The following is a 13,588-nucleotide window of genomic DNA, read 5'->3' on the forward strand; positions in this document are numbered from 1 at the left end:
AAGTCACTAATGTTCTCATTTCTTTCTGACTATGCACACATTCCTTCTGACATTTATACGTTTGAATAAAGAAAAAACTTCAGTCAACTAAGATGCACGACCACATTGGTTTATACATGTTTCTAACTAATTTTAGGCCACAGCTCTGGTAAAATGATACCCAATCGGACATTTTGTACCCAACTCTTTCATCTACAGTGGGTACCTTCGGGAAGTTAGGGTGATAGGGTGTCGCGTACCCAAATAGTAAGTATGGGCTTGTCCCAGGCCTAGTATTCTTCCTAACAAAGACCATGCTTCCCAAGTATATCACTGAGTGACTGGAGTACCCTCCCCTGAGTGCATGTAGAGTGCTTTCACCTTGAGAGTAATCAGCATAGCGAGGAACTTTTTCTTGTCTCCTATCAACATACAGTTGCTAATGGCCGGGATACACTCCTTCACCGCGTCCTCGATGGGCACAGGTGCAATGTTCTCGCCTCCTGCTGTGATGATTATTTCTGGAACAATACGTACATCACTACAATGCTGAACCAAAATACAAGACAACTCCAGGACTTCCGCCTCTACTGTAGGGTGAGACTTGCAGGCTTCATGCAGTATCAGTTTCCTCAGTCATGATTGCATAGATTATGGTCAATTATTATGCAACAGCTGATGATTGCCGTCAGATTTTTATTAATATGAACATATATTTTGTTTGTTTGTTTTACTCTGCACTCAGTTATATTCCAGCTATATGATGCTGGTCTGTAAATAATAAAATTGGACCAGGCAATCTAGTGATTGACATCATGAGCATCGATCCACACAAGTGGAATACGATGACATGTATCAACCAAGTCAGCGACCCTGACCACCGGATCCCGTTAGTTGCCTCTCATGACAAGCAAGGGTTGCTGAAGACAAGTTCTAAGCAATAAGAACCATGCTTGATAACTATAAGTCATTTGCCTGGGTCTTAGACATGATCGATCATCATTTGCTGAGAGATTTCCAACACTCTGGGTAAAATCTTCATCAGACATGTCATGCATGTGTACCTTTGATTCTCCCGGTGATGAAGAGGAAGCCATCTTTATCCTTCTTCCCGATGTCTCCGCTGTGTAGCCAGCCCTCTTCATCCATAGTCTCCTTGGTTTTCTCTTCGTTCTCCAGGTAGCCCATCAGCACATGGCGGCCATACATGCAGATCTGAGGAAACATCATGGCAGGCTTTAGGACTTGCAGGAGAACACACCAGATGCAGACATTCAAATGTGTCCACTATCCAGGTGAGGTGGAGTTTAACGTCGCATTCAAGATTATTGCACTATGTTGGAACATGCAGAGCTTCATGAAACATACCCTGCTTCGTTACATTGTTGAAAGTGATGGAGTCTGATGTGGCAGTCAGGAACATCCTGAGCACCGTTTAAAAAAGTGACCTTAGCGCTAAGACTCAAGTCAGCCTATGTTCAAGTATGATGACCTTAGCACTAAGACTCAAGTCAGCCTATGTTCAAGTATGATCACCTTAGCGCTAAGACTCAAGTCAGCCTATGTTCAAGTATGATGACCTTAGCACTAAGACTCCTGTAAGCCTATGTTCAAGTAAGATGACCTTAGCGCTAAGACTCAAGTCAGCCTATGTTCAAGTATGATGACCTTAGCGCTAAGACTCAAGTCAGCCTATGTTCAAGTATGATGACCTTAGCGCTGAGACTCAAGTCAGCCTATGTTCAAGTATGATGACCTTAGCGCTGAGACTCAAGTCAGCCTATGTTCAAGTATGATCACCTTAGCGCTGTGACTCCTGTAAGCCTATGTTCAAGTATGATGACCTTAGCGCTGAGACTCAAGTCAGCCTATGTTCAAGTATGATCACCTTAGCGCTAAGACTTACATAAGCCTATAATTTTGAGCTGCTCACATACAGATATTATTAAAATAAAAAGAATCAAGAATATAACAACACTGTAGTTACCCAATGTATCCTTCAAGTGTGTACTGATTTCTTTACCGATCCTTGTTCACAGGCATCACTCCTACTCCAACTCTAATGCAGTGAGTAATACATACAAAAGGGGAGACATGTACTGTAAATCGGGAAATTAATGCGTCTCTAAAAGAATGCGACCGCTGGCCCCTAGCCAAAAATGCGACTCAATATGAATGCGACACCCCCTCCTCTCAAGCATCAGTGGATTTATATCTAAACAAAATGTCCTCTGTCAGGTTTACAGGAGAATCCTCACCTTAACCCAACCTTACATTAATCCAATCATCCAACAAATAGCACCGCTTATTACCGCTGAGTAGAGTACTTCCGCTAAAACAATACAAGCGCGGGCTCGTGTCGGCCTTTGATGCAGTCGCAAAGAACAAAGACACCGTGTTGCGTGGGTGGTGTCTGTCTGGACTTGCAGGTGTGATCAGTGATGACATAAGTGAGTAGAACTCTTGTCTTGACCCCAGCAGTGACAATTCGCAGGATGTAGTTAGTGTTTGAATGACATTGTTTAAATACTTGTTACAAGTGCTGCTCAATAAACAGTGATGTGGAATGCATAGTTGTTTGTTTTCAGTGTATGTCTAAGTTGGTATTTCTCCTATCCAAAATGTCTTATTGTTGATATAAATGCGATGTTAAATAATGCAAGCAAAGACCACTCGCATTTTTTGCACTTAATTCATGCTCGCATTTCAAGATTTACAGTATATTGCTCTCATGATGTCTCACACATGGTCGTATGTGTAGCTTGTACATAATCACATTGGGCCAGACAGGCACACCATTGGTGGAGAGCAGGACCAAAAGCAAGACCACCCAATCCTCCTAGTCAGTTCATACAAGCATCAAATACTCAGAACTTATGCCTGGGCTCCAGAAAATAATATTCAGGCTTAAAATGTAGTGACTTCTAATTTGTATAAGTTGTGTACTGCCCCTAGTGTGCAACATGTCACACAAACTCACAACCGCGTCATACACATACATAGTTATTTAACACTAAGCGAGAAGTAACACCTTTCTTACACATTATTCACAGCACAGTTCATGTATGTGTGATGCATGTGAGGTGAAATGGGCTTTAACGTCACGTCCAGATAATTGCACTTATATAGCGACGTGCATGCAAATGTGTGTGGCTGCTTGTACTAGTCCGGACTGATGCCGATTTATAGTGCTAGCCCACTGAGATACAATGCCGCAGTTTAACATGAATACCCCACTCAGACACAGTATACTGACTCCGAGCTGACCAGTCCTTGTTTTAGCCCCTTATGCCGAGCGCCAGACAGGGTAAGAACAAGTACCATCTTTTAACGTCTTTTGGTATGACGCGGCCGGGGATCAAACCTGTAACCTTCCGCTCTCCGGGCAGACGCTCTACCACTAGACCACGGAGGCGGTCTTGTGTGATGCATGTAGGGAAATATCAGTACACAAGTTGAAGGGGATACACTGGGTATTCTCACAGTTGTTATGCTATTGCTTTTGTTTTATTAAATTTTCATCTGTGTTTGTTAGCAACTCAAAGTTAATTGAGTAATGGTGATTACTTTGCATATTTTGCGCAAATATGCAGCTAATCTGGGGCTCTGTTATTCCAATCTCCATGGAGCAAACAAGTAACAAGTAACTGTTTCATAAATAACTTGTATGTCACTTGAACAAGAATGGGAGATAACTCCAGCAAGCCTACCTCCCCATTGCCATCACTGTCGATGTTTGCAAGCTTGGTCTGAGTGCCACCATACTCAAAACCAACACTCATTATGCGGTTTTCGGCCCCATTGCGGCCAAAGGTGTGTGGACCTGGAAAGGAATAAACAACAACTACTATCACATACAGTCATAAATTGGTGAAGCAACTGTGATACCGGTGCCTCTGATGTTACTGGTAACACAAACGTGTTTTATACGTGACAATGCCTGACAATTATAGGAAATAGCAAGGTCATTGTCTGTACAAATTACTTGCAATATTTATTTTTGAGAACTATAGAGGTCAGTTTTGCCTATAAATTACTTGTGATAGCTCTGACAATTTTGTAATATATTTCACTTAATCTTCTTGGTGATCTTTTTCTCAAAATATTGTAACGATTCCACCAAATCAGTAATGGATGATACCTGTGGGTGGGAGTCTCACCTGTGGACTCACTCATGCCGTACACCTCCGCTATTGGAATGTTGAGACTGAGGAAGTACTCTAAGGTCTCCCTGGTGATGGGAGCCGCTCCAGAGATAAAAAACCTGCAGCGATCAAATCCAAGAGCTGCGCGAACTTTTGCGAATACCACAGCATTCGCAATACCCCATCCAAAAGGCAATCCAGAACTGAAATTCAAATTATATACATCATCTCCCTGCATAAAGATATCCAAAGACCTAAATATCATATCAAACATCCAAAATATATTATCTTGGCCAGAAAAGGCTTAGATATCCTTTTTCTTCTTCATTGAAGTGAGTTAAATGATTCAAGGCACTGCAGTCAGCAATATTCCAGCTACCCAGTATATCATAGCAGCTTGGAAATAATGAAGTCCAAACCGGACAAACCCGTGACTGAAAGCACTGGCATGACCCATGCCATCAGTACGATGAATCACAATCAGTCAGGTGCGACTCGTGAGTCGGACCACCTAAACCCTTTCAGTTGATTCTAACAATTAGTATAGGTTACTGTGGAAACATTTCAGCCTGGAACTTAAAACAGGCCCAAACATGACACAAGTGAGCAAATATCACCCTCTTTACAGAATATTCGTCGGAAATTGTAATGATATATACAGAGAAAAAAACACAATAAATTCAGCATCAGAAATTGGCACTAGTCCTGTAGTCCTTGCCAAACTGCCAAATAGTTAAGGTATCATAAGGACTAGTAGAAATATGCCATTATTACAGGTCTTGCAATATGTTATCGTTATAAGGACCAGTGGACAGTTAGTTTCTATTGCTGTAATAAAGATTCTTTGAAGATTGTAGATTGTAACTTGGAACATCCAAATTAATCTCACAGCTAGAAAACAACAACAAAATATTCATTTTTTATTCACTAAAGTGAGCTGAGTGAGTCAACATGAGAGTCAGCAATATTCCAGCTTTAACTGAAGCCTGTAAATAATAAAATAATACATATACTACACAGGAAACAAAGGCTCACAGCAAAATGCATCTTCCTCAGTCTCTGCTGGTTACATGTATGTGACAGACATACTGACAGACATCAGAGAAATCTTGAGTTACATTCGAGTATGAGTGAGGGAACAACGAGGGGGCGGGTGGGGTTTATGCCAAGTTTAACGTCCAAGCTGGACCAGGAAACGTGGATCTGAGCAGGTAGTCACAGAGTCAGTACATGCAGGTATGGGTATGAGGCTGCATTCAGTCTGTCACAGATGACCTTGGCCTTCCATGTGAGAGGGTGTGTGTGTGTGAAACCAAAGCATTATGGGAAACCAAACCCTGGTGTTTAAATCAATGAGCAACCACTTTAACCACAGGGCTGCCTCACCATCCCACCAACCCATCCTCAGAGGAACCGGACACCACCTTGAGACCTGTCTGGGAGGTGTATACAACCAACACTAAATGAACACAATCGTGTACAGAACAGGAAATAGAATTTAAATCATCATGTCCAATTATGTCTTATCGCAAATTTTAAAATCTATTGTTATCACTTGTTTGTTCACCTGAAGAGATCTGATGTATTTTTTAATGCATATAATACTTACAAAATCTTAGTTTTTCTCTGCAGGTGCGCATAATGCTTGGGGTCACAATATAGTCTAGAAAATACTGTAATAGATTCTTGTTACACGCGGAATGCCTACTGTCAACAAATGTGGAGTCAAAACCGACTTTTCTTAAGTTTGTTTATCAGAAGTAGGATTCAAAACTTCAGTTTCCCTATAGACAATAAAGCAATTTGCTTCTATCCATCCCGTCCCCAAATGTATTTGTACATTGAGACTCTGGTCACACATTAAACCCAGTCGTATGATGAGTTAAATGCCCTTGAAGACAGAATGTAACCCTGTCTGTCAAGCATGGGGACAGGGAGATGGGTAACCTATTCTGATACAGCATCATAGCAGGGATGTATCTAGGCCTGCTGATATTAGGGCTCCAAGTCTGTAGCAATTTCAGTGAAAATACCCAAATTGGAATTACCCGGTAACCATTTCCCAATTCCTGCTGTTATAGTTATACCTAATGTTAAGCCTTTTAGAGGTGACTTGTATGTCACTGGCAACAGGACTTACAGAGAAAGAGGCATTAAAGATTGGTTTAACATTATTGCACTGAAATGAATGAGTATGGTTTAAAGCCACTTTTTGCAATATTACAGCAATATCACAGCGGGGGGCACAAGAAATGGGCTTCACACATTGTACCCATGTTGGGAATCGAACCAGGGTCTTCGGTGTGACGAGCGAACGCTTTAACCACTAGGCTACCCGACCGCCCCTTATTGCATTGAAGGCAATGTTAAAGTTCAATGTTAATATACGTTTCAGTTTAGGAAAATAGAAACTTAAAAAAAATTCTCAACCAATTTTGAATGAAATTACAATTTTCTCCAAAAACGTCTTTCCAAGGGCACTTAGTTTTGAATCTGAGAAAAATCTCTGAATACATACTGTGACCCACTGGGAGCTAAAGAACAAGCAATAAACATATTCAAATCAAAAGAAATAATCTGACGCAAAGGAGCATTCACAATTTTACACTGAACAGATGCTGACACCATAATATGCAAATAATAATATATCACTCAAAAGAAATTAAGAACACTTGATTCTTTCATATTACAATAGTTAATCTGTATAAAAGAATCAGGTTTTCTTTAACTTCTATTGAGCAGCATACACTACACATACTAAGCCAGAACTGATACCCTGATGTACCATGGTACACGATACTCTTCATTCTGTATCCATGTTTCGTGTAAGGAATTGTTATAATTATCTGCCCATCAGATGTGTTAGAGAATGGTACAGATTGATATCTTGGCAGTGTTCGAAACTAAGGGGATTCCTGGGGTCCTTGAAGTCTATGATTAGGAATTGAGGGCGCCCCATATTTTTAACTTGGGATTTGACAAGGACCCCGTGACTTTCCTGCTAAATTTGGACACTGATTTAGTAAATGAAGTTCCAAAATTGGTGTTGTTTAAAAATATAATGTACAAATGTTCAAAGCATGATTCCATTAACAAACTTTATCTCTTGTATTCCTGTAAAGGTTTGAACCCGTTCAAGCAAAGTTCACTCAAATTGTGTACCATTTTTGTGTTGATCACTGAACAAGGTATCATGCTACGTATCATATCATAGTATCAGTGTATCAGTTCAGGCCTGGATTATACACATGAGTTGCCGCACATGCTGGAGTATGTCATCAAACACATGAACACATGCAACTACACCTGTACAACAGTCACTGAGCTAAGTGGACAACCAATCAGTTACCGTTGTTTACATGTCTTTCCTCGCTTCGAATGACTGGGTAAAAAATATTTTAGAACATAATTAATTCATTGAAATTATGTTCACTTTTGGTCGTAGGATTTATTTACTATCTCGAACCATATTTGAGTGAGTGAGTGAGGTTTACGCCACTTTTAGCAATATTCCAGCAATATCACGGGGGGAACACCAGAAATGGGTTTCACACATTGTACCCGTGTAGGGAATTGAACCCGGGTCTCCGGCGTGACGAGGGAACGCTTTAACCACTAGGCTACCCGACCGCCCCTGTACCATATTTGAAGATACAGACTGGAGGTGTAAAAGTTGCATTGCTAAGACAAAAATGTTACAGCTTGTCTGTAATAATCGTTTGATAAATCTAAAAACATTAATTAGATGATTGACATCTATTGAACTTAAACCTTTCGAAATGTTTTCAGTATCATCTCCAGAAAGTAGAGTAATTTATGTAGATGCCTACCCATTCTGAATATTGTAGTTTCCTTTCAGACCGACTCCCTTCGCCCAGGTGGAGATTTTCTTCTTCAATCCAGTGGTCTGTTTGCCAATGGACATCAATTTCTCCATCATCTTCTCCCAGACTCGTGGGACACCAAAGAAAGTCGTGGGCCGGACATCCTTCAGTGTCTGGGCTAGTGTTCCCTGGAATACACCAGCAAATAACTTAATGTCAAGGGAAATATAGATGGTTCAGTCAACGAAATCGCCACATTTTGCTGTGTGGAGTTGTGTCCCCTTAGTGCGTCGGAATTGCAAGAGTAGACAACAAATTTGTATGTAGCCAGCAGGGCTTGCTCCTTTTTAAAGTTACTGGCCCTTCTCCAAAATGGCTGGCCTACAACTATATGGTGGAGGTCGCTTCCATTTGCCTAATTTTGTGGTGATTTTTTAGCAAATAAAGATGTTGTTGAACACAACATAACAAAATGGTGTCATACATGGTATTTAGATACTTTTTTGAGGAAATGGTGTTTTGGTTGCGTGGTAAGACAAGAAATTTTTCCATTGATCTACCTTGAGAGCGTCAGGCTGAGCGAAGTGGACAGAACCTCCAAATGATATCGACAGGTAAATGTCCAACACCTGAGCTGCCACGTGACTCAAGGGGAGATAACTGACTGAAATCTCCTCTCCAAACCTGAGCTTGTTGCTATCACCTGTTGCTTTGGCCGTCCATGTGAGCTGAAACATCACACTAGCTGGTCATTTCAATTTCCATAGGCATCATATAATAACAAAAATTGGAAACAATTTCAGGATTATACATTCTAACAATAGCAAAAAATCATGCAATCCATGACGAACTCCCTACTCACATTATCATGACTCAACATGACGCCCTTAGGGTTCCCTGTTGTCCCAGACTGAAAACAAACAACAAACAATGGAAATCTGCATTTAAAACATGTCAGATAAATATTTGTACAAATTCTACAGTAATTATGTCTTTTAATGTTTGTCTTGGGACTGGTAATTTATGTGCGTGCGTTCGTGCGTGCAAGCAGTGTGGGTCGCATTTACTTTGTGACAGAAATAAGCGAATATACTGTGTATATAAGACTATACCATTAGAATTTATTACTATCTCAAACACACACTGTGAATATAAGACTATACCATTAGAATATACCACTATCCTGAACACTCACTGTGTATATAAAACTATACCATGAGAATACACTACTATCATGAACACTCACTGTGTATATAAAACTATACTATTAGAATATACTACTATCCTGAACACTCACTGTGTATATAAAACTATACCATTAGAATATACTACTATCATGAACACTCACTGTGTATATTAAACTATACCATTTGAATATACTACTATCTCAAACACTCACTGTGTATATGAAACTATACTATTGGAATATACAACTATCTGAAACACTCACTGTGAATATAAGACTATACTATTGGAATATACAACTATCCTGAACACACTGTGTATACAAGACTATACTATTACGGTAGAATATACTACTATCTCAAACACTCACTGTGTATATAAGACTATACTATTGGAATATACTACTATCTCAAACACTCACTGTGTATATGAGACTATACTATTGGAATATACTACTATCTCAAACACTCATGGTGTATATGAGACTATACTATTGGAATATACTACTATCTCAAACACTCACTGTGTATATGAGACTATACTTTTGGAATATACTACTATCTCAAACACTCACTGTGTATATGAGACTATACTATTAGAATATACTACTATCTCAAACACTCACTGTGTATATAAGAGTACAACATTTGTTTGGGGCGAGATTCTTCAATCTGTTTTCCAACTCTGAGTCCGGGACATCGTCTGCCATCTTCATGAAATCTTCCCACTGAAAGACAATATTTTGAAGTTAGAATAATAGAACTAAAGAATGGGTTCACATTTCATTTACAGTGCAGGAAATAATGATCTGTGAAACAATCAAGGTCTTCTCTTGCAAAAAAAAAACCCAACAGATTTCAGTCTCGTCTCAACAGAGATTTTCTATTTTAGCAGCTAACAGTTAGTAATCTTTATTTGCATGCATGACTGTATGGTTTGGATGAAAATAAATCATCTTTCAAAAACAACTTTATCATTAAAAAACTTGCCAAAATCTGCAAACCTACTTATCACAAGCTAAAAGAATGACTATTAATTGGTTGTTTATGTGAGTATGGTTTTCCGCTGCTTTTAGCGCTAAACATTCCAGCCTCATCATGTCAGGGGACACTAGTGGTTGTTTAGGTAACAATGCCTGTAGGGAAGTCAATAACTAAGCGTATTTTGGGCAAATTCAGAACATTTTTCGCTTAATCATATTAATTCAATTTCGATCAAAATAGCGAAATGATTCTGCAATAATCATATTGGTTGGCAACTTGGGAACTTGAAAGTACATAGTTTCCTGTAGTCAAAGTCTGGATATATCATGTTCAAAATGCGCTGCATGTTAACACCAGCCAGAAGTCCAAATACCGCAAGTATAATGTTGACATCAACTTACTGAATACATAAAGGACTCTCTGTGGGCAATCTCTCCACTGTACTGGATGATGGCCTTGAGATGAGGTAGTTTGTCCTTGACCTTGATGAATTTCTGCAACTGCTGGTTGTTTTCGGCCACGATGATGTTAATCTTGGCATCACTTGCTACGAACTCGCATGCCTCAGGCGTGTTGGTTGTGTAGATTCCGGTAGCCAGGCCACTGAAATATAGCACCTTGTTAGATATACTGCAATACGTTTTTCAAACAATACATATTTTAATTTTTTGCTGTGTTCTGGTATAATGAGTGAGTGAGTGAGTGAGTTGTGTTTAACGCCGCTTTTAACAGTATTACAGTTATATCGCGGCGTGTCAGCTTAATGTGGGAGAAAAGCCCGAAGTGATGCAGGTCTCAGACGAATCACTTCCGTGAAACCCACGAGCGTTGGTATGGTGCTGACAAACCTAGAAACAGAACCGGGATTCGAACCCACAATCATAGGTTTCTGGCGTGCCCAAGGGACGCAACTCTGCACAGCGAATCACGGCGCCTTAGACGACTGGGCCACCCGTGCCCCCCTCTGGTATATTGAGCAAAAGCTATATAACAAGTTTCAATATTATTTGTATAGTTGTACCTAAATTCTACACAGAAATTCTTTCACAAATGATGTTTCCCCCTAGAATTTGACAAAACAGAGGCAACCCGAAAGTGATTTTTCTCTAATGATATTACCTCCCCTGTATCCATGACCACAAACTGGCGGTGGCGACTGACCATGCTGACTTTGACATTGTAATATTTACTGTAGTAGGTAGAAAATAGGATCTGCATGTACAGTCAGTCTCAATCACTGTCAAACACTTTAGCTCCCATTATATCGCAACACAGACGCCTATATCGCAATATAATTTGTATGCCAATACACAAACCTGTTGTGGTTTGCTCATTAAATAGCCAATCTATCACTGTTCGCTTACCCTGCAAATATAGCTCCGAGATCAGCCAAAAACCATTCGGGAGAGTTGAAGCCAATTATCCCCACACCACTGCCGGGCTCCAAGCCAAGCTGAGAACAAAAACAACATATATTGCAGATGACAAAAACACTATCAAAAGATTCTTGCATCACCGCTAAAACATAAAAAACATATTCAAGCTATAAGGTTTAAACTAGATTTTCTTGTGCATATTACATGATTCTTGCATCACTGACTAATCACGTAAACATATTGCAGCTATAGATAAGGTTAACACATGTTTTTCTTAATCATAGTAATAATATTCAATCTATAAGGTTTACACAGATTTTTCATAAAATATTTCTTCATGCATGTTGTTTCATGGTTGCATAAACTGACCTTGATAAAAGCCTTGGCCGTGCGACATATATCAGCATAATACTGTCTATACGTCCATTGCACCCACTCCCCATTGCGTTTCACAGCTGAAAGACAGGACAAGACTTCCATGTCAGTGAATGCGTGATCTCCACTTGTAGCAATATTCTAGCAATACATGGTGGGGACACCAGAAATATGCTTTACAAAATATACATGTGAAAACAATAGAAATCCTCTTACAACATTGCCACCCCATCGCAGTGAGAAGAACATCAAGGTTCAAACAGATATGGAACACTAAAATTCAAGGCCTTTTCAAGGCTTTGCAATATTGTGATAAATCCAGCACACTATATTAGTTGTAAGACTGAACAAGCAGTATGAACATCACATATTTTCCAATTTCCAACAAAGTGCTAAAGTCTCAATAGAAATGATTATTTCTGTCTAAGAACCCATCCCATCAAATATTGCGCCTCGTATCACTAAGCAATACAATGATTACCGGGTAAGTAAGGATAAGAATTTATGGATGAACAACTTCTTTATTACAATTAAGAGTGACGTTTCGGTGTAGGTTCTAACAAAGTTAAGCAAATGATCATTGCTTGATAACGTTGTTAGAACCTACACCGAAACGTCGCTCTTAATTGTAATAAAGAAGTTGTTCATCCATAAATTCTTATCCTTACTTAGTACTCCAACTTCTAAATGCCTGTCAAAGAAGCAATACAATGATTAGCAGGGTTAACCAAAATCAAAAGCTTTACTAGCCCAGGTAAAGATAAAACGTTGAAACAATTGGGAAATTTAGAAATCTGTACTAGCTCTCATGAATTGGCAGTAGACATGGGCTAGTGGCTAGTGTTAAGTTCCAACCCTGCATCAGTGAATACGGCATCTCAGCTGGTTCTCACAGAGACTGACATAAATGGATAAAGCCCCCGAATCTCCTGACACGCAGAAACCCACCTAGAGCTGTGTTGTTGGGTATTTTCTGTGCTACCTGACGCAGCAGTGAAGGGACGGTGATGGGCTTGGCTGCTCCGGCTCCTCTCTCCGACATCCGCAGCCGAACGGGATCCGACCTCCCTACAGCCCACAGCTTCTGACTGTGGATCACGTCATCCATATCTGCACAAGAAAACAGAGTGAGTGAGTGAGAGAGTATGGTTTTAAGCTGCTTTTTGCAATATTCCAGCAATATAACAGCGGGGAACATCAGATATGGGCCTCACACATTGTACCCATGTCAGGAATCAAACCGGGGTCTTCGGCGTGACGTGTGAATGTTTTAACCACTAGGCTTCCCCACCGCCCCACAAGAAAACAGATAGATAAGGTGACGTAAATAGGTTATTACACTGCTTTTATCAACACCAGAAATGGGCTTCACACATTGTACCAATGAATGGATTCAAGGCTTTATTAGTTCAGTTAGTCTGTCAATATTTTTTAAATTCAACATACAATATATTAGTCGTAAGACATAAAAAGATGTAAGAACATCACTAATTTACCAACAAAACCTATTTTCACAACCAATAAATAAAAAAAATCTAAGTTTATCATGAATGACAATACTTTTATAAATAATAAGTTATTCATTACAAATTCAAGGCTTTTTCAAGCAATTTGAGGGATTTTCAAGATTTTTCAAGGTTGACACTAAAAATCCAGGATTTTCAAAAGGAACTTTAAAATTCAAGGCATTTCAAGCCTGTCTGAACCATGTAATTTAAACC

At 39.6% G+C, this 13,588-nt stretch overlaps 1 protein-coding gene across 2 annotated transcripts in view; it reads right to left on the reverse strand.

Moving 5' to 3' along the window:
* The window catches only part of LOC124136897 (long-chain-fatty-acid--CoA ligase ACSBG2-like), a 58,761-nt gene that overhangs the window by 4,158 nt on the left and 41,015 nt on the right, over nucleotides 1-13,588 (reverse strand). Inside the window, exons 5-17 of one of the 2 annotated variants that reach the window (XM_046502932.2) lie at nucleotides 12,816-12,977; nucleotides 11,862-11,947; nucleotides 11,481-11,569; nucleotides 10,518-10,719; nucleotides 9,759-9,860; nucleotides 8,811-8,858; nucleotides 8,509-8,676; nucleotides 7,955-8,136; nucleotides 7,474-7,506; nucleotides 4,140-4,327; nucleotides 3,690-3,802; nucleotides 1,044-1,194; nucleotides 361-500 (exon numbers count right to left, since the gene is read on the reverse strand). In XM_046502932.2, the coding sequence (XP_046358888.2) occupies nucleotides 361-500; nucleotides 1,044-1,194; nucleotides 3,690-3,802; nucleotides 4,140-4,327; nucleotides 7,474-7,506; nucleotides 7,955-8,136; nucleotides 8,509-8,676; nucleotides 8,811-8,858; nucleotides 9,759-9,860; nucleotides 10,518-10,719; nucleotides 11,481-11,569; nucleotides 11,862-11,947; nucleotides 12,816-12,977 (1,664 nt within the window). The remainder of the gene's footprint in view (nucleotides 1-360; nucleotides 501-1,043; nucleotides 1,195-3,689; nucleotides 3,803-4,139; nucleotides 4,328-7,473; nucleotides 7,507-7,954; nucleotides 8,137-8,508; nucleotides 8,677-8,810; nucleotides 8,859-9,758; nucleotides 9,861-10,517; nucleotides 10,720-11,480; nucleotides 11,570-11,861; nucleotides 11,948-12,815; nucleotides 12,978-13,588) is intronic. The other variant, XM_046502937.2, reaches the window with a different exon arrangement.

This window comes from Haliotis rufescens, unplaced genomic scaffold, assembly GCF_023055435.1.
Source record: "Haliotis rufescens isolate VD_foot unplaced genomic scaffold, xgHalRufe1.0.p SCAF_1, whole genome shotgun sequence".
NCBI classification, from domain to species: domain Eukaryota; kingdom Metazoa; phylum Mollusca; class Gastropoda; order Lepetellida; family Haliotidae; genus Haliotis; species Haliotis rufescens.